This window comes from Aphanomyces invadans (genome assembly GCF_000520115.1).
Source record: "Aphanomyces invadans strain NJM9701 unplaced genomic scaffold supercont1.7, whole genome shotgun sequence".
Taxonomy (NCBI): domain Eukaryota; phylum Oomycota; class Saprolegniomycetes; order Saprolegniales; family Verrucalvaceae; genus Aphanomyces; species Aphanomyces invadans.
In genome coordinates, this window is record NW_008580152.1 from 512,008 (window position 1) to 530,058 (window position 18,051).

General features: G+C 57.0%; 8 protein-coding genes across 9 annotated transcripts; 4 read left to right on the forward strand and 4 right to left on the reverse strand.

The window, feature by feature from the left end:
- Window positions 1-254: 254 nt before the first annotated feature.
- Window positions 255-1,998, forward strand: H310_04386 (5-aminolevulinic acid synthase). Its single transcript, XM_008868712.1, has one exon. It carries the CDS (start codon window positions 274-276, stop codon window positions 1,843-1,845), a length of 1,572 nt encoding a protein of 523 aa, XP_008866934.1. The 5' UTR covers window positions 255-273; the 3' UTR covers window positions 1,846-1,998.
- A 506-nt stretch (window positions 1,999-2,504) lies between these two features.
- Window positions 2,505-3,289, reverse strand: H310_04387 (hypothetical protein). Its single transcript, XM_008868713.1, has one exon. The coding sequence runs from the start codon at window positions 3,259-3,261 to the stop codon at window positions 2,542-2,544; it is 720 nt and encodes a 239-aa protein (XP_008866935.1). The 5' UTR covers window positions 3,262-3,289; the 3' UTR covers window positions 2,505-2,541.
- An 840-nt stretch (window positions 3,290-4,129) lies between these two features.
- Window positions 4,130-5,011, forward strand: H310_04388 (NADH dehydrogenase [ubiquinone] iron-sulfur protein 7, mitochondrial). The gene is made up of 4 exons (XM_008868714.1): window positions 4,130-4,345; window positions 4,407-4,546; window positions 4,603-4,754; window positions 4,803-5,011. Exons 1-4 carry the CDS (start codon window positions 4,192-4,194, stop codon window positions 4,969-4,971), a joined length of 615 nt encoding a protein of 204 aa, XP_008866936.1. The 5' UTR covers window positions 4,130-4,191; the 3' UTR covers window positions 4,972-5,011.
- Window positions 5,012-5,379: 368 nt separating this feature from the next.
- Window positions 5,380-8,727, reverse strand: H310_04389 (hypothetical protein; the record flags this gene model as incomplete). Its single annotated transcript, XM_008868715.1, has 16 exons — window positions 5,380-5,678; window positions 5,731-5,882; window positions 5,937-6,106; window positions 6,158-6,275; window positions 6,322-6,521; window positions 6,595-6,843; window positions 6,890-7,062; window positions 7,128-7,377; window positions 7,432-7,500; window positions 7,544-7,662; window positions 7,715-7,776; window positions 7,848-8,047; window positions 8,096-8,201; window positions 8,255-8,319; window positions 8,373-8,420; window positions 8,525-8,727. 16 exons carry the CDS (start codon window positions 8,725-8,727, stop codon window positions 5,514-5,516), a joined length of 2,349 nt encoding a protein of 782 aa, XP_008866937.1. The 3' UTR covers window positions 5,380-5,513.
- A 424-nt stretch (window positions 8,728-9,151) lies between these two features.
- Window positions 9,152-11,124, forward strand: H310_04390. Of its 2 annotated transcripts, XM_008868717.1 has the most exons (5): window positions 9,152-9,448; window positions 9,494-9,637; window positions 9,716-9,855; window positions 9,907-10,195; window positions 10,262-11,124. In XM_008868717.1, the coding sequence occupies exons 1-5, from the start codon at window positions 9,188-9,190 to the stop codon at window positions 11,054-11,056; spliced, it is 1,629 nt and encodes a 542-aa protein (XP_008866939.1). In that variant the 5' UTR covers window positions 9,152-9,187; the 3' UTR covers window positions 11,057-11,124. The 2 variants fall into 2 exon arrangements, with proteins under 2 accessions (XP_008866939.1, XP_008866938.1); XM_008868716.1 differs by having other exon boundaries at window positions 9,152-9,637.
- H310_04391 (hypothetical protein) lies at window positions 11,071-14,468 on the reverse strand. The gene is made up of 4 exons (XM_008868718.1): window positions 13,873-14,468; window positions 11,698-13,826; window positions 11,421-11,643; window positions 11,071-11,374 (listed from the first exon to the last, which is right to left on the reverse strand). The coding sequence occupies exons 1-4, from the start codon at window positions 14,443-14,445 to the stop codon at window positions 11,156-11,158; spliced, it is 3,144 nt and encodes a 1,047-aa protein (XP_008866940.1). The 5' UTR covers window positions 14,446-14,468; the 3' UTR covers window positions 11,071-11,155.
- A 775-nt stretch (window positions 14,469-15,243) lies between these two features.
- On the forward strand, window positions 15,244-16,221 carry H310_04392 (hypothetical protein). Its single transcript, XM_008868719.1, has one exon. The coding sequence runs from the start codon at window positions 15,444-15,446 to the stop codon at window positions 16,116-16,118; it is 675 nt and encodes a 224-aa protein (XP_008866941.1). The 5' UTR covers window positions 15,244-15,443; the 3' UTR covers window positions 16,119-16,221.
- H310_04393 (hydroxyacylglutathione hydrolase) lies at window positions 16,152-17,188 on the reverse strand. Its single transcript, XM_008868720.1, has 3 exons — window positions 16,832-17,188; window positions 16,665-16,776; window positions 16,152-16,592 (listed from the first exon to the last, which is right to left on the reverse strand). Exons 1-3 carry the CDS (start codon window positions 17,135-17,137, stop codon window positions 16,249-16,251), a joined length of 762 nt encoding a protein of 253 aa, XP_008866942.1. The 5' UTR covers window positions 17,138-17,188; the 3' UTR covers window positions 16,152-16,248.
- Between the last annotated feature and the right edge of the window lie 863 nt (window positions 17,189-18,051).

Here is an 18,051-nt window from a genome sequence, read left to right on the forward strand (position 1 = left end):
AAGATACAGAAACCAAGACCAAGGAATATTAATATATTGACCGTCGTCTACTTTACACTCAGAGTGTGTCGCATGCGTCTCTATGCACCTTGCACTGTGAAAAAACGCCGCTTGGGTTTATTTTAGGACTCATCCGAGATCACTTGATATTTGTATGGATGGCCCTGGCGTTTCGTAAAAACCGTGAATAAAACGCCTTTTATCCGGATTTATCTATTCGAAGGAGTTCTAGTACAGGCAACCAAGCATTTTCCAATTCGACAGTCGCTGACGATGGCGCTCACCCGTGCCAGTGTCATTGCTTCCCGCCAGGTCAAGACAACCAAGTGCCCCTTCATGGCGGCCAACCACGCGTCCAAGCAAGCGTTGATCCCCAACATCTCGCAACTCACGCGCATGTGCCCTCACATGTCGACCATGATGCAGTCTCAAGCCCGCAGCGCACACACCGCGGCTGTCGCGACCAAGGTCCTTGAACATGAACCCAAGATGACGCCGTCGTTGACGACGTACGCTTCCGCTCGTCGCATTAAGAACGGCAAGTACGAACGCCTTGGTGGCCTGTCCCACGATGAATACGAGCGTGGGTTTCAAAAGACGATCCATCGCATCAAGACGGAAGGCCGCTACCGTTCGTTTGCAAACTTGGAGCGGAAGCGCGGAGAGTTCCCCAAGACTTTGTTCCATCACCCTGAAGGACATACGAAGGAAGTTATCGGATGGTGCGGCAACGACTACCTGTGCATGGGTCAGCACCCTAAGGTTGTGGGTGCGATGCACGAGTTTCTGATGAAGTCGGGAGCGGGTGCCGGTGGTACTCGCAACATCCATGGCACGAACCATAACCACGTCATGTTGGAGAAGGAATTGGCGGATTTGCATCAAAAGGACGGCGCGCTATTGTTCACGTCCTGCTATGTGTGCAACGACACGACTATTGCGACTTTGGGCAAGCTGTTCCCGGGCCTCATCATGTTTAGCGACGCTCTCAACCATGCGTCAATGATCGAAGGCGTCATCCACAGTCGCTGCGAAAAGCATGTGTACAAGCACAATGACTTGGAAGACCTAGAGGCCAAGCTCAAGGCCGCGGACCCAAACGCCCCCAAGCTCATCTTGTTCGAAAGTGTCAATTCCATGGAAGGCACGGTTGCCCCGATGCATGCAATCTGCGACTTAGCTGACAAGTATGGCGCGATGACGTTCTGCGACGAAGTCCATGCTGTAGGGTTGTACGGCAACCGTGGCGCGGGGATCGGAGAACGTGACCACGTGATGGACCGCCTGACCATGATCACTGGGACCCTGGCCAAGGGGTACGGGATCATGGGGGGTTACATTGCTGGTTCGGCTGCCCTTGTGGACGCTTTCCGTAGTACTTGTCCTGGCTTCATCTTCACGACGTCGCTCCCGCCCATGTTGGCGGCTGGTGCTCGTGCGGCGGTGAGCCACTTGAAATCTTCGCAAGAAGAACGGATGATGATGCACGCGAATTCCGCCGAGTTGAAGCGTCGTTTGGTTGCGTTGGGATTTCCGATCTTGCCGAGCTCGTCGCACATTGTGCCGGTCATGGTGGGTGATGCCATCAAGGTGAAGCGCGCGTCAGAACTGTTGATGGAGAAACACAACATTTACATCCAACCGATCAACTTCCCGACTGTTCCTCGTGGCGAAGAGCGTCTCCGCATCACGCCAAGCCCAGCGCACACGGAAGAAATGATGGATGACTTGGTCGCCGCGCTTCTCAGCGTGTGGGAAGAACTCGAGTTGGAACGCTGCGGGTGCGACCCCTTGCCGGAAGTCCAGTTCTTGAACTCGGATTTCCCCCGCATGGAAGCGGCGTAAGGGTGCCTGTGGCGCGACATGGGCAGCTCCAGGCCTAAGATTCAATGCAACAAGTTGATTTCGGCCGAGAAGGCGAGTTTGCAATTGGGGCAAGGCAATGCTAGGAGTGTGGATTCCACCAATTAAAATCGTGCATTCGAATTGTTCCACCAATCAGATCTCGACAAATTGCCAGGATGTGCCATCGTGCTGAAGGAAAAGAAATTGATCCCGTGAAATGTGGAAACAGCAAGTGCGTCACCGCGACCTCCATAGAGTCCTTGATGCAACGAAAACGATCACAAGGAGGTCGAGGTACTGTCAAAGCTGTATGAATCGCTGGAATCCTCAAGAAACCATGTCGTCAGAGCGTTGGATGGACGAAACGATATATAGTGCGATCTGCACATCCTGAATGTGTCTTGGCACATTCAGGCCATTTGATCCATGTAGGACTGACTACTCCTTTGGAGTCAAGAAGAGGGACTATTCTGACAATGGCAACTCTGCTCACGCACAACGTGCGAATTGCATCGCCCACGGCAGCGAAGGTCAGGTGAAGAGGCTTGCGATGGCGGCGCTCGGAACTGCATAGGTGTTGCCTTTATGGATGGTGTTCACGGATGCATTCCGCCGAATATGTTAGACTAATATGAGCTAACTTTTTTAAACTGGGGATACGGGGCAGGTCGATTTCAAGGTCGAATTATATTTGATTTAAAGGCACATGATGATGGGCAGGGCAGCGGTGACCGTATCGACAGGCGGCGGCGACTTGGGAATGATTGTGTCGATGTACTCTTGTGCAATGTCGAGATGCTGCTCCAAGGCATGACGCAGGTGCTGGTTTTCCGCCATCACACGGGCTAGTTCGTGAGCTTGTTGCTTCGCAATGTCTGCCCAAATGGGTGCCGTCTGGTGTGCCGACTGATGCATTTGGTTCATCCGAAGCCACTCGAGGTGTCTCGTCATCGATCCAATTTCTTTCCGTAGAGCATCGATCTCATCTTTCATGCGGTTGCGTTTCTTGCTGGCATGGAGCTTCGTCAGCGGCTCGTTGTCGTCGTCTTTGTCTCCCGATTCGCCGTCCGAGGACGGGTCGGACTCTGCGGGAGCAATTGGTGCTGCACTCGTCGTCCTTGTGGTATGAAGAGCATGGGTCGTCATAGGTATCATGGGAGGCAACTGATCGTTGTCTCGTCGTCGGTCTTGGACCCACGCAGACTCGTTCCATCGCGGTCGTTTCGATGCTAGATTGTCGAGATGGACGAGAGACGGTGGCGGCGCAGCATGATCCCACCCCATCGTCGGCGGCGTTGGTGATCGCGTCATAGCGTCGTCAACTCCACGTGCAATGGGGATGTAGTCTGGGCGCGGGTACAGGATCGGGACCCGCGCAGGGTCTGCACTCGTGCGCGTCGGCACCGCCCGCTTCATCTTGCAGGAATTGGAACTTGTACATGGGACCACCCCCTACCAACAGAAGCGCGTCAGCCAATCAAATTGCATGGCGTGTATATGGAGTTTTGTATGAGAAGGCTTCGTCCCACCGAGTGTGTCACGCAGATATTCCTTATTTCTATTTTTGTACCAAAAATCGCGCATGTAGTGGAGGAAAAATCCCCGTTTCGTACGGATTTAGGATATAATCCCATCGCAGCACGCCCATCATTATCAAATTCCAACAACTCCACGGACGACAACTCGATGACGTCGACACGAACTTCAACCTCCCGGATGCGCCTCACCCAGCTAGACGATGCCTCGGGCTCGATGCTGCGGCGGTAAGCTTGTTGGTGGCGCTGATTCGAAGAACAAGTGCAGTGAAAGGAATGCGGCGCGTGACGGGGCGACGACGACATTTTTTCATCTGAGAACATGGTTCGGTTCACGCATTACCTTCATGCAATTTTTTCATAAATTCATAAGTCGCATACAAACATTGGGACGAAATTCAATCGTTTTTCACATGTTTTGATTGTTTGGTGACTGCTTGCATCAGCAACCGGCCAAGACGTTCAATAGTCAAAAAAAGACGTGGGCGAAGTGTGCACACATTCCAGTCACTTCCATGACCTTGATGTGTATGCATACGCTTTCTGTTACCAGAAGCGCGCTGCCAGTGGCTCTCCCTGGGCTGCTTCGCGCAGTGCACTCAATTAGCAAACTTCGGATGCGCACTTGAACGAACCTTCATTTTTACCGCAGCATGAACAATTGCACTTAACAGAGCTTGTAAGCAATTTTGTATGATGCTTGATACGTACTTAATGATATCGATTGTTTATGGTGGCCACAGCACATGGCCCCCTGAAGTACGTAGCCCACCACCATTGTTGTTGGCGAGATAAGTCACCTGCCTTCATCATGTTGGGCCGATCCGTTGCTCGCGCCGCCGCAGTCTCCCGCGTCTTGCCCACGTCCGTGGCTGCTGCCCCGCTGTCGACTCAATCGGATGCGGTCGCGAAGACCAGCTTCAAAGACCTCTTCTCCACCGAAGCGAACGCCCGAAACTCTGTCGGTACGTAAGGTGTCCCCGACCATTCTGACCTCTCGTTCCGTCGACTCATTGTATCGAACAGAATACGTCGTGGCCAAGGTCGACGACTTGGTGAACTGGGGTCGCCGTAGCTCGCTGTGGCCCATGACATTTGGTCTTGCGTGCTGCGCCGTCGAAATGATGCACACCGCCGGGTCCCGCTACGATATGGAACGCTTTGGGGTAATTCGTCTTGAAGATGCATTTTCACAACACCTAATTCATTATGCGGCGTCTAGATGGTATTTCGTGCGTCTCCCCGTCAATCGGATGTCATGATCGTCGCCGGGACTTTGACCAACAAGATGGCTCCTGCCCTTCGCCGTGTGTACGATCAAATGCCGGAACCTCGTTACGTTTTGTCGATGGGCTCGTGCGCCAACGGTGGTGGGTACGTCTGACGCCACCGTTCTTCGCGATCTCATCGACCACGGCGTAGGTACTATCACTATTCGTACGCCGTGGTGCGTGGCGTGGACCGCATCGTCCCCGTCGACATTTACGTTCCTGGGTGCCCCCCGACCGCGGAAGCGTTTTTGTATGCGATGTTGCAGCTTCAGAAGAAGATCAAAGGCAACAAGGGATTGCTGCTCAAGTTGCGCAAGTAATGTTGGATCAATCGCACCATCGCCGATACATGCGTTGCCAGGCAGTGTTGTTTGTGCTGCGTTTGGAGCTCTTGCATGTTTGTCGCGGGTCCGAAAGCCCGTCGCGTCTGGGGAGTCGTTGGCCCCGCGTCTCTGGTATGAGAAGGTGCGACAGGTTCTGGCTGCACCAGCCACCTTCCCCTCCACACAGTGTCCTGTTGATCATGGAGCTATCGAGTGCGCGGCTCAGTACACCACATGCTCGTGATCGTACAAACGGCTTGACGGCGTTGCCAGCGGGGGCAAGCAGAGTGTTGCAGCGCTGGCTCTGAGTGATCCTCGCGCCACACAGCCTTGCGCAGGAAAGAAGGGTCGACGACATGCACAGACACATCCATCATCTTTGTGCATTCAGTCGGCCCGACATGGTCTCAACTATTCGTCGAACTTAGCTGCGTTGCAGCTCTTGCCCACCTCGAGCGCGGGTTCACTTGGAGCAGAAGCCATGAGGAAGGGTGGAGTCTGGCGCGATGCCGAGGAAATCGACGAGCCATGACGAATACTTAACGCGCAGCTGCTGTGCATTCTACCCATTGACGATCGAGCTCTATGATGAGCGCGACCAAGAGCTTGTGGACTCGGACTGGCAGTGCCATCTCGTTGTCGAGCAACTTTTGGGGCAGCGCGCAGACAGCATCGAGCGTATGCAAGTCATGCGAACTCAGCTCCTATTGCACACTCGAGTGAAATCCTGCTTGACATAGTCGATGACCACGTTACTTCGATCCAAGGCAGGGCGTGCGCCACTGCAAGCCGCCACATCTGCGGTGGATGCAGCAGTCGGTTGGAGTGGCCAAGAGGCGCCAGCGCATGGAAGAATGCGTGGACGAGGAGGAGGTCGCTGCGTTCGCCAAAGTCAAAGCGATGCGGACCTGAACAACAGAAGCCTGTCAATCGCATGGCCACATGGACACTTGCCCGCCTACCGTCGATGTTTGCATCGCCCGAAAGGCCAGGATGCACGCAGATGGAGGCCGTGGGACGGCGGATGTAGGTGAACCCGCACGGGCAGCACGTTGGGTACACGGCATATTCCAACATGGCAAAGCAATTCGAGCACAGACGGGGGCTTGGCCCAGTGTCGCTATGGAAACGGCTACACAAGTATAGGTGCAGGAGACGATATTTCAAGGAAATACAGACGCACCTGTAGCACTCCACGGCCGCCGTCGTGGTCGTACTGGGCGACGCATGCAATTGACGCCGTATGCCCTGGTCATGCTCCAACCGTCGCGTCAGCTCGCGCTCTACCCGTGTGGCCACCTCTACAGGAAGATGCAGCAACGTTGGCACGAATAGGTGCACCCGTACTGTGATGTATGCTGGCACGGTGGGTTTGAAAGAGGAGCACGAGGTAGGTCCGCGCAACACACACCAGCTCATGCTTTGCCTCAATCTCCAACAGTTGTATTGCGAGAGCGTCCATGGCGGCGTAATGCGGGCTCACCGCGTCCACAAATGACAACACGCACACCCGCCATGGCCATCGGTCGACAGTCTTGGTGTCCAACCTGTGTGCGACGGTGCAAGGGCATCCACCAGCCAGTCAGTTCGTCGATTCAACACACCATCAACGCAACCTACCGCAGGAGCTCTAGCGCGGCCGGCCACCATGAATCGGGAGGGTCGGGAAGGGCGAGCGGGATCAAGTAATCGTTGGCCATGTGCGTCCACAGTGTCAACGGGACGCACGACCACGCTTTCACATCGCTCTCGACAGAGTGCGCTAGCATCGCCAAGTCGCCGTGGCACTGGTCGTGGTAATGGGCCACGATTGGATGCAGACTCGCCAGCACGGCCTTGGTGTACTGCGGCCTCGTGAACTGCAAAAAGCTACGTGTGAGCATTAGGTGCCGCGGCCATGTGTGAGAGGAGGTACTGCTTGACACTTCGCTGTATCCGACGCACGCACTTGTCAACGTAGGAAATCAAGCCCCGTTCTTCTGCCGCTAGCTGCCTCTGCTTCAGCGCCACAAGTTGCTTGGAATACTCTCGCCACGTTGTAAAGACCTTTGCGACGAGCCGAGTCGCTACCAGGGCACGGTATCGCATCTGCGCTTGCCGAAAGTGCCGACGACGACGGAATGAGTCATGTGATTCATTGGCTAACGACGAACCTCAACAGTCGAGACGAGATATCGCCGCTTGGCAGCTTTGGCTTTGGGCACGATGGCCACGACGATGGCCAACAGAGCTTGGAGCTGCACGTGGGCGCGGCGCTTCCGCAGTGACGTGCGAAGCGCGATAGACGTGAGCATCTTCCACCAGCTCGCGATGGCAGTCGCGGCATGATTGGCTCGCACCGCCGCCCGTTGATGCATGGCACGGTTCATTCGAACGAGCGACGCTGCTTTCGACCGTCTAAACCTACCGAAACACACGCAAACGTGGTGAACGGGCGTGCACGATTCAGGGACGCACCGAATTTCGGTCGCCCGCGTCGCGTTCCGGAGCCGAAGGAATGGTGTCCTGCAAAGCACGACGCGAAATCTACGCGGCGCATGGAGCAACCAACGCGATGTTTCAAATAGACCTGGCACTGATCAAGGTAGCGGCGTGGTGGAGGAGCGGGTGGTTCACGGCTGCTTGCCGCAGCTCGTTCTTGGCTGCGTCAACGTGCGCCATGACCGTGGCCATCGTTCGGTCCAAAAACTGGACAACCTCCCGTGAGCTAGCCTAGCCGGCATGAGGCGTACAACTTTACTCGCTCGACGACGTCATGGGCATATGCGGATGGGTAGCCGTCGATCAAGTTCGTTTGAATGGCTAAGCGCAGCAGGATCGTCGGAAACGGTGAGGGTCACGTCCACCGCACACAGCGATTTGAACAGGCTTACGTTGGTCTGGTGGAGTTGTTCGCAACAAGGCGTCGAGCGTACGATGCCTCTCCAGGGCAGCCATTTTTGTGGCGGCACTTTCTTCTAGTTGGTGCACCAACAGGTTGTACTCGACGCGCTGGCGATGCAGCCGCGCCAGGCGAACTTGAGGTGTCACGATCTCGTCGAACACCGACCATTGTGCCTTGCCATACACGTTTCTACCCCATGCACGTGAGGTTGCTGCAGAGCGTGCACCTGGTGCGCACCGCTTCACAACCACTTGACGCCGTCGTTGCTCGAGGTGCCTCCGGCATTGCCGCCCTCTCTCCACCTTTTGAATGATCGTGGCGGCGTGCTCATACGTTGGAATGCCTAGGTGCACCGTAGACGTTCCAGTGGGTGCAAGACAAATCGTGGCACGATACCTGCTTTCACGGTGTACTTTCGGCGAGCTCGCAACCGGCTCTGCAAGGTCTGGCGGCGAGTGTAGCTGCACAGGTCAAACAGGACGTTTGGCCAGATCTGAAGTTGCGGTGGCAATACCTTCGCCATCGGGTCTGAATGCGGATGGCCATCGACGTTCGAAAGCGCCTACAACACTGGCATCAGCCACGCATCGTAGTCGCCATCCGTGGGTCGTCGACTTCAACAGGTACCCTGGGCGTATGTAGCATGTCCGACTGCTCGTTCCTTACCAATGGGTGTACGCCCGAGGAGACTGGACGGGCAAGACGTACGTGTGCCTGGCGCGGAGGTACGCGGTGAGGGCGTCCCGCAGGCGGTGAAAGAACTCAGAGATGACAATCACGCAGCGCATGGTGGACACCATGCGTCGACACGACTGAATCTCGCGGGCATGGAAGACGACCGCCGTCGGCTCTGCCACTTGAACCGCCATCTACCTCGATGGCAACGAGTGGCGTGGCTATTTTTAGCCCCACCGTGTGGTACGTACGCGCTGTATGGTGCGCCCTAGGTGCGGCCCTTCACAGGTAGGTGCAAGCCAGGGCACAACCGTGGATATCCCGACAAGGGCCCCCAGTGACTAGGGTCGCGTCATCCGTGGTCACGGCCCGCTCTCGTATGATTCCGCTGCATTCTGAGTTGGCCCAGTCGCTACGATCGATGGGGCATCGTGCATCAGCAGCAGGTCGGAACCGGAAATTCAAAATTTATATGCGGATTTCATGCATGTCTTTGTATCGAATTTTGTTTGACTGGTCCTGCGTATGGTCGAATAGGTGCACGAGGGTTTCTACACTTAGGTGCAACCTGGTGGAGTGGGTACATCATCCAGGTGGACCTGCCGCATTCGGATACCACCGACCTCTGTGGTCAATTCGGCAAATTGCACCGTGATGCTAGGAGTGATAGGAGGGGACCTGCCGCCGAAGTACGCGGCCGAGCTCACCAAGCTCGCCAAGATCAACGCCAAGGTGCTGCTGGCATGCTCGAGCCCTGGCAGCAACGACGACTCGCCTGTCAAGTGGACTGCACAAGGCAAGCCGATCGATGGAGGAGTTCAACTATACGTGGGCCAAGACCCGACCAGCCACAACAGCAAGTCGCCACTCAACCTCATGTGCGGCGTCGTATATGTTCAAGCCCCTCTCCATGAAGTAATCCATGCGCTCGGCAACCTAACCACGAACCCGTACTTCCAGCGATTTGTCGAAGACGCGGTCGTGATCGGGTCGCGCGCGTTGTACGACATGGACAAGAACGACCGCCGTGCGACGCGAATACAATGGATGGCGATCCGAAGTGCTTCGTCCCTGATGCAGCATCGCGACTTTGTCGTTGTCCAGGTGCGTCGTCGGTGCAGCGATCGCATCCGGACCGCGTTCCCGAAAAGCCTGCGTCATCACCGCGACCGCGTGCTGTAGCATCAAGACGACGTGGTTGTGCCGTCGCGGCGGAACACGTCGTCCGTGCGAGGGTGGGTGTCATGCATCCATTCTGTCAAGTTGCCGATGGTGCCGCCGTTTGCGCACACGTACGTTCGTGGAGGCATCTACGCGTCGGGGTGGGTCTCTCTCGCACGGCGGTGTCCACATCTTGACGAGTACGTGCGTAGGTATGTGCTCAAGGAAACCCACCAGCGCAACGTCACCGAGGCTGCGATGGTGCTGAAAGTCGACTTTAAAGGATTTGTGCCGCGACTCCTTTGCAACGGCACACTCAAGGCATGGATCGGGTGCGTCGGCCGCATGGCCCAGTACTTTCGGTCCCATCGAAGTCGTCAAGACCTACCTCGCGTGCACGTATTCGACGACAGCAAAGCGACCGAGACGGCGCGATGTGCCGTGTGCTACGATTCGTTTGGCATGCACTCGGACAAACGATCGTGTCGGAAATGCCACCAGGTACCCGTCGTGCCGCCTCTCCTCCATGGCCACGTGGTCTGTTGTTGTTCCAACGCGATCGTTTAGGTCGTTTGCAGTGCTTGCACAACATGGGCACTCGTCGAGCTAGACGTTGTCGGCCGCATCAACGTCGTCGTGTGCATTCATTGCGCTCGCGCGGCCACCGCGACACCTGTCGCGGCGATTCCACGCCACCGCACATCCCCGTCCGTGCCGCCTTTGTACTTCATGCACTCGCCCCCACCACCACGTACTCACGCGCCGCAGTGGGGAAACAACTTGGACGATGCGTCGTCGCCTCGATTCACGCATGCCATCCCGATGCGCCTCTCGGCCGCATCGTGGATGGACACATGGACAGACCGGTGTGAGCCGCCGTCGTCAAATCAAGACGACGGCCGGCCTCGACACAGATCCGTGCCATCGGCCTTTGTCTGCAGCGACAGCGCCACGAACGGTGAACCGTGGAAGCAGGAACAGCTCGATCGATCGCGCCACTCGCTGTCACCAACCGGTCGACCACAGCAGACGCCACTGGCACCTCTCCGCGAGAACATGTACTTGGAAGGCCCGCCGATTCGACTCGCGTCGTCGGGACCAGCGTTCAGCGCCCCATCATGTTCGGGCCGACCGTTGTCAACTTGGCTCGAGCCCACCACCACCACGGCCGTGCAGTGGTCGTCGATCCACTCGGAAGACTCGCCCGACTCGATCGAGCGGATGGTGGTCGACGAATGCGCCGAGTTTGACGGCGGCTCTCCGCGCTGCAGCGATGCCGCGCACAGTGTCGTCGAGGCGCTGACGACGACCGGCAACGTGCTGGACCTGACTCGCGGCGACGTCGCATCGTTCCGGCTGTAGCAAGCCCCCGGGCGTGACGAGAACGATGAGTATATAACTTATCTACACACACCTCGACGACGCACAAACGGGTATTGTTTGAAAGGTCTAGTGGGTCCTCTACTGGACGGCGGCAGCGAGGGCGCCGCGAATCGCAGCCCGTTCCGAATCGGTGGCGCCGCGGAGGCGGTCCACAAGGAGCCGGGTCAGAGCTACGACGTCGCTGTCTTTCGAGTCGTCCGGAGTGGCAGCTGATAGAGGCTGGTCTTGCTGCTGTAGCCGCAGCAGCAGGTCGTTCACGTCCGAGGGTGGTGGGGTCGCAGCTCCTTCGTTTTCGAGCTGCACGACGGTGAGGTCTCGACTCGGTGCACGAAATCAAACGTACCAACGGCGCCGGACTCACACCACCACTACCTTGGTGGACCATCGGCTGCAGGAACATGTCGATATCGTGGTCGAGGAACCGCGACACCGTCAGCGCGGTGGGGCTCGCGGCAGCGGCCATCAACGGCGGCGCTGGCGACTGCGACGGCATGTCCACAAGGATGCTATCACGTTCCTGGGCAACATAGTCGTCGGGGCTCGCGTCCGGCGTCGGCGCATAGTACCTGCCATTCAATCATGCCGTTAGTGTCCGCCGAGAAGCGCGAGGATGCACGAACCGAGTCTCTTTGATGCGGTAGCGCGAGCCTTTGTAAATGCCAGGCGCTTGTTGCTGGGCCACCAACTGAGCGTCCTGGGTCGCTGCGGGCGGCGGCGGCGGCGGTAGGATCGGCTCTTGCAGGTTGCCAGAAGCACTAGGTTCCAGCGGCGCAACGCGGCTGTACTCAAAGTTGCTGCTGCCACCGCCGTACGGTTCGCTTTCTGGCTCGGGTTGACGGTGGTTTGTGTTGGGCGAGATGATTTCAAGGCGGAGGCCGGACGCGCCGCCGGTCGTGCGCGAGTTGTTGAGGGCGGCGAGGACGTCCGGCGCGTTGCGGAGGTCACCCAAGTTGACGGCGGTAGTGGTCGGGGCGTCCGGGGGGATGTACACCTCCTGTGTCGTAGGAGGCCGCGATGCCAGCGACGAATCTGTAGCCGACGACGGATGGCGATACGGTTGATAAATCGGCTGGGCGCGCGACACGGACGTCCCCACTTCGTCGTACAAGTTGAGGAACGATTCCCGCTCGTCGCGGAGCATCGACATGCGTGGGTCGTCGGGTTTGTTGGTACCGTTGTAGCGCGGGACGGGGTAATTTGTTGAGGCCATGGACGCCGCATACTCACGCGCTGGCGGCGGCGGGTGGCGGTACCCGCCGCCTCGGGGGATCGGGTTGTGCGCCATGTGCGGAGGCGGCGGGTGGTATTGGTGGCTCGGATGAGGATAGCCCCCATTGTTTATGGGGTAGTTGCTGGGTCGATGCGAGGAGGGGTGTGCATGCTGCATCCCTTGGATTTGCTGCTGTTGGTGGTGGTGGTGTTGGCGCGGGTGGCCCGGTTGATAGAGCTGCACCTGGGGCATTCCCGGTGCAAACCCTGCTTGTTGCTTCGAGTACATGTTAGATGGCGGCAGGGCGTTGTGGCGGGTAGGCATCATGTCCGATGAGGGCACGTCGTCGGGGTAGTGGGGCCCGCGCGGCGGCGCGGGCTGGTGCAAGTGGACCTTATAACCTTGCCGGGGGTCTTGAAGCAGCTGCTGCTGGCTAGGCTGGTTCGGTGGCTTGTACCGGTGCTGTTGCATGGTCCCGCTCAGCGACGACTTGGGGGATCGGATGTTGTTGCCGCCGGCGATGCCACTGAGGACACTTCGCGCGTTCTCCGATTTCGTGCGCGCCGTGTTGTTCAGGCCAGCATGGGAGCTCGCCGTGCGGGCAACGGACCGGCGGCTGTCCATCGTACACAATGTGCAGATATAGTACTTTTTGATCCCGTCGATGGGCACAACGGGACGCTGTAGGATGCAGCAGCTCGAGCACACGACCTCGCCGCACACGCGGCAGTTGTGCTTCTTCTTGAGAAAACTGAAGCCCGACACGCAGCACGCACACTGCGCAGCAGAGTGCTTGGGCTTCAACTGGATGTCACAGAGGAGCTGGAGGCCAGGCGTTGGCTGCCCCGTTGAAGAATGCGTTCGCAAGTTCGCACCGTGCCCTCCGCTGATCGCGCTGCCGGAATCCTCAAGCTGTTCGCTGGGTAGCACCTGCTGCTGCAGTTGTTGTGGCGGCTGGAACGAAGGCTGGGTGGCGAGTTGCCGCCCGTACGGCGGGTACATGGGTTGGTCGTGGTTGTTGCCGGGATAGCGACCCGTCGAGTCCACGGCATTCTGTTGTTGCTGCGACGACGGCGGGTGGCGGTAGCCAGCGGGTGGCAATTGCCGCAAGTCGTCGGGATGTGGAGCGTGAGGATGCTGACGGTAGTTCGACGAAGACGCTTGCTGCACGTGCTGACCGTGCCCTGGGTTGGAGGGGCTTGGGTGGGACGACGGGCTCGCGTGTTGCATGCGTCCCACGGGTTGCGGCGGCGGAACCGGCCGTGCGAAATGGTCGGACAGAACTTGTAAACACATGATGCGCTGTTTCAGCATTGCTTGTCGAAGCTGCGGTGGCATTGCGCCCTTGAAGTCTATCTGAAGCAGGTAGATGGCCTCGAGTTCGCCGGGGACGTCCGACTCGGTGAAGACAAAGCCAGACCGATACAAACTTCCGCGGACACACTCGGGGGGCGACGGCACGTTGGACAAATCGATCGAGTGCATCGCACACACCCACCCTCGTTTCTTCCGTTTGGCATCCATCACGTCTTCTTGGCTCTACGCAAGCGACGTGAATGGAATGTAGAACGAGTGCGGACGCCACCTCGAGGTAGACAAAGTCTCGCGAGCTGGACGTGGGGTTCGTTGCGGCCGACGGACTCGGGCTGACCATCGTCGCTGTTTTCAAACTGATCATGTGGCGGGGATACTGCCTCGACCGGGATCGAACCGGCGCGATAAGCTGCGTGTGTGCCAAATCCGCGTGGAACTGCGCGTAAAAGTCGCGGACGGCCGGATCCGCGTCCACGTCGGTCGCGTTGAACAAATCCGCGACTTGATCGATCGTGGCTGTGACGTGGGTCTCTCCACACATGTACGAGAGCGCCCTGCTTGTATCCTTCGTGTCCGCGTCTTCCCCTTCAAACAGTTCAACGTCGTTCTCGTACCCGATCGACGTCCATCGCACCGACGACTTGGCCGACTCGGTGCGGCGCGCCGAGTACGCGACGTGCGTGCACACCTCGCGGCCCAGCGACTTCATCCGGAGCACATCGTCGTCCGTGAGCTGCAGCATCGTGATGGCCGACACGTTCCCGCTTGGCGCTGCTAGAATACTGGGCGCACCCGCATGCGGTGCGAGAGCATTACACCGCCGCCTGGCATCGCCGTCAAACATTCGTCCCTGTGATTGGTTCACGCCGAGACCGCCTATTACATACAGGACGCCATGTGCGAGGTAGGTGAGACGACAAAGTCAAACGATGTATGCATCTTGACCATAGAAATCAAAAGTACATACGACGTGGGTGGCACCGTATATGAATCTCCAGATAAATTGGAAAAATATATGCATTCGAATCCGTCCGAGTGGCATTACGCGAGCAAGACAAACCTCGCCCCCTTCCCGAGTTCCAGCGGTGGGGGGGAGCGGGCGCCGAGCGACGTCGGCGGCTTCATCAGGTTGCGTCGATCGTACACCTTCAGTGGAGACGACGCGCGGATGGTTGCATTGCACATGGAGGGAGGAGGCACCGAGCGGGGTGACTGGTGTTGACGTTATGCGTCGTGGACATGGTGACGGTGTTTGACGTGGTAAGCGCTTGCGAAGGTGCTTGTTGAATGGGACGAAGGTTCGAGCTCGTGCTCGCTGGATCGACCAAGGTAGGCGGCCTCCGTCCGCATGGTGTTACAAGGCGCTGGACGCAGATCGAGGACAACGCGAGCGGGAGAGAGATCATCATCGCCAATTGTGCTACTTTTGAGAATTTCCGTCGAAAATTTCACGTTTTCTCATTGCGTCCACCAATCGAAACAGCCAATTTCACTCCGTTGCAACTGCATTTGACCAATAGACGATCGCCTGTGAGAAAGAGAAACCGTCCCGCCACGACGGCTCCCGTGCCTCCATCCGCCGGCCAAGCCTCGCCCAGTACTACTGACGCTCATGGTCCATGGTCCAGTGCACTGCTTCACATCTCCTCAGGCACTGTCGTCAAATGCCATCAACCCGATACACAGGAAGCTTTAGAACTTTGCGCCAAATATCGACGGAGTCGACGATTCAGTTGAGAAGGTGGAGCTAATTTTAGCCACGCCGGTGTGGTGGTTTCGGCACCGACACTCAGACCAGTTTGCGTCCGCCAAGCATCACTGTTACTTCGTTGACCGACCTGAATGCGCCGCGTTCTGTGCCTGCTTGGGCTGCTAGCTGCCAACGTCGTGGGCGGACCTGGTGTCCTTCCAGGTGACTTCCAAGACAAATTCAATCACATGATGCCTCCGCCTCGACAGGTCAGTCGCCCACCTACAACGTCTCCCACGACCGGTCCTGAATTCGAGTCGGGCGAGTTGACGGGTTGCGACAACGGAGACACAGCCGTGGATGTCGACGGCGCCGACGGTAGGTTCTGTGTCGACAAATTATATCACTGCGGGCGCGAGGTACCCCAAGGACCATGCCCGCCGCCGCAGGACGGGCTCCCATTCGGGTCCTACTGTGCCGTGACGTCCACAGGGCTCATCAAATGCGTCGCCAAAGTCAACGGCCAAGTGGTCGTACCGGTGATGTACATCCCAGATCCCGCGCCGAAAGTACCGGTCACTCCTCACCCGACCGTAACCAAGTCCTTTGAAGATGGTCAACTAAGCGAATGCGGCGACGAATTGAGCCCGATCGCAGTGTTGCTTGTCGATGGCGCGAACGAGACGTTCTGCATCGATGCTTCCTTCGCCTGCAGCAACTTTTTGCCCGATGGACCATGTCCGCCCCCTCAACCAGGTCTTCCCAAAGGCTCTGCATGCAGGCAGCTCGACTCGCAAGTGTTTGGGTGCGTGGAGCGGACGGTGTGACCTCCAGTTCGAGTCCTTCCAACTGACCAGGACTTGACACAAAGAAAGCATTCTCAACTTAAGCGGCGTGCTAGTCTCAGTACTAATGCAGCACACGTTATGTGAAATATAGATGGGTGGGGAGGTGGTTTTATTTGGTGACACCAGCCCCCAGCCCGAAGGAGTTTTTCCGCTCCCGCAAGATCGCCATGACCGTGATGGGGTCGGCACTGCCCGCGTACTTCTGCACAGCACGAACATCGACTCGCATGAACGGATTCGTGTCGAGTTCGGACGAAATGGTCGATGGAATTGTGGATGGAACGGTCTGGGACCATTCCAGCTTGGCATGAATTGCCCAGTTTTCTGGCTCGACGGCGACAGCGAAACGCAAGTTGTTGGTCGCGTATTCGTGGCCGCAATACACCTTCGTGGATCGTGGCAGCTTGGCGATTACAGTGTTCAATGCGTAATGCATTTGCTCCGGTGTGCCACCTGAAGTTTCGGACGACCCGGGACAAGGTGAGAGAGTGGTGGAATCAGCGATGAACGAGCCATGGAACGTACTGTTGAATCGTCCACATCCTGCGATGAACAACGTGTCGCCCGTGAATAGCGCGTCTTCGCATAGATACAAGACATGTCCTGGGGTGTGACACGGGGTCGACAACACACGCACCTACACCCGCCAAATAATCATCACCTGGCTGTCCAACAGAGAGAGCCTACGTCACCTGCAACGCCCCCACGCGAACGATTTCTTGATCGTCCACTTCGCGAGTGACTCCTCGGACATTGTCATTTCGACCACCAACAACGACGACTTCAGGCAAGAGTCGCTTCATCTCCGTGTTGCCGCCATCGTGGTCCGCATGAGAATGTGTTGTGAGAACGATCGAGATGGACACGTCGTGGTCCTGGGCAGCTTGGAGGACTTTCGTAGGTTCAACGGGATCGATAGCGGCGCACATTTTCGTCTGCTCATCGATCAGGAGGTACGAGTAGTTGTCATGTAGGACTGGAACGACGACGATCTGCATGATGAACGCCACCTGTCCAAAAAAACGTCAGGTGAAGTTGAAGGAAACGAAAAAAAATCTCCAATTAATTTGTCAATTTGTTGCATTCCTCAACTTTGCAAGTGCCCTTGAAGCCACATGATGGCTGACGCAGGTGAAGGGATCACGTCCATTTGAGCCAGAGCATGCATCCTCAAGCGGGTTTTGTTTGCGCTCTGCTTGAGACCAACGCGAACCTGCTAGCTCACAGTCGTCACTTGAGGTACATTCTGGAACAAAATTATAGCCACACCTCAAAATTTTCATGATGTGAAGTTGCTTTTCAACAAGCTCGAAATCTAACCATTCTATTCGAAAGATATGACGAGAAGCTCCCATCATGACGTACACAGCTCCATGGCTATATAAATTTTAAATTTTTTTGATATTTACGAAGAAAACATTGAAAAATGTTTGGTGCGTTTTTATAGCCGCACTGTACCTACATGTCGACTAATAGTCGATTTTTGCTCCTCTCTTCAAGATGACTCGAGCCATTCGTGTCGACATACTGTCAACAAGTGTCCGGCAGTACGCTAGCGTGATATGTTCCCATTCGATGGCAATTTGTCGCTTTAAGTCTTCAACGGTGCCGTATTGGTGACCATTTCAGCATGGGCCAAAAAGCCCCAAACGTTCTCAATTGGGTTGAGATCGGGGCTGGGGGCTGGCCAGGCCATAGTTGGAACGTCCTTGTCACGGAGGTCCCCATGGTGTGTCTTGAGACGTGAATTGATGCGTTGTCCTGCTGGAAGATCACCAGCCGGTCAGGATTCTTGCCCCGCACGAAGTCCAAAAACGGAAAAACGTGGGTTTTTAACGTCTTGCAATACTTGACGGAGTCTTGTGAGCCTTGAAGGAAGGCCAGTTCACTTTTCCCATCGTAGGAAAAAGCA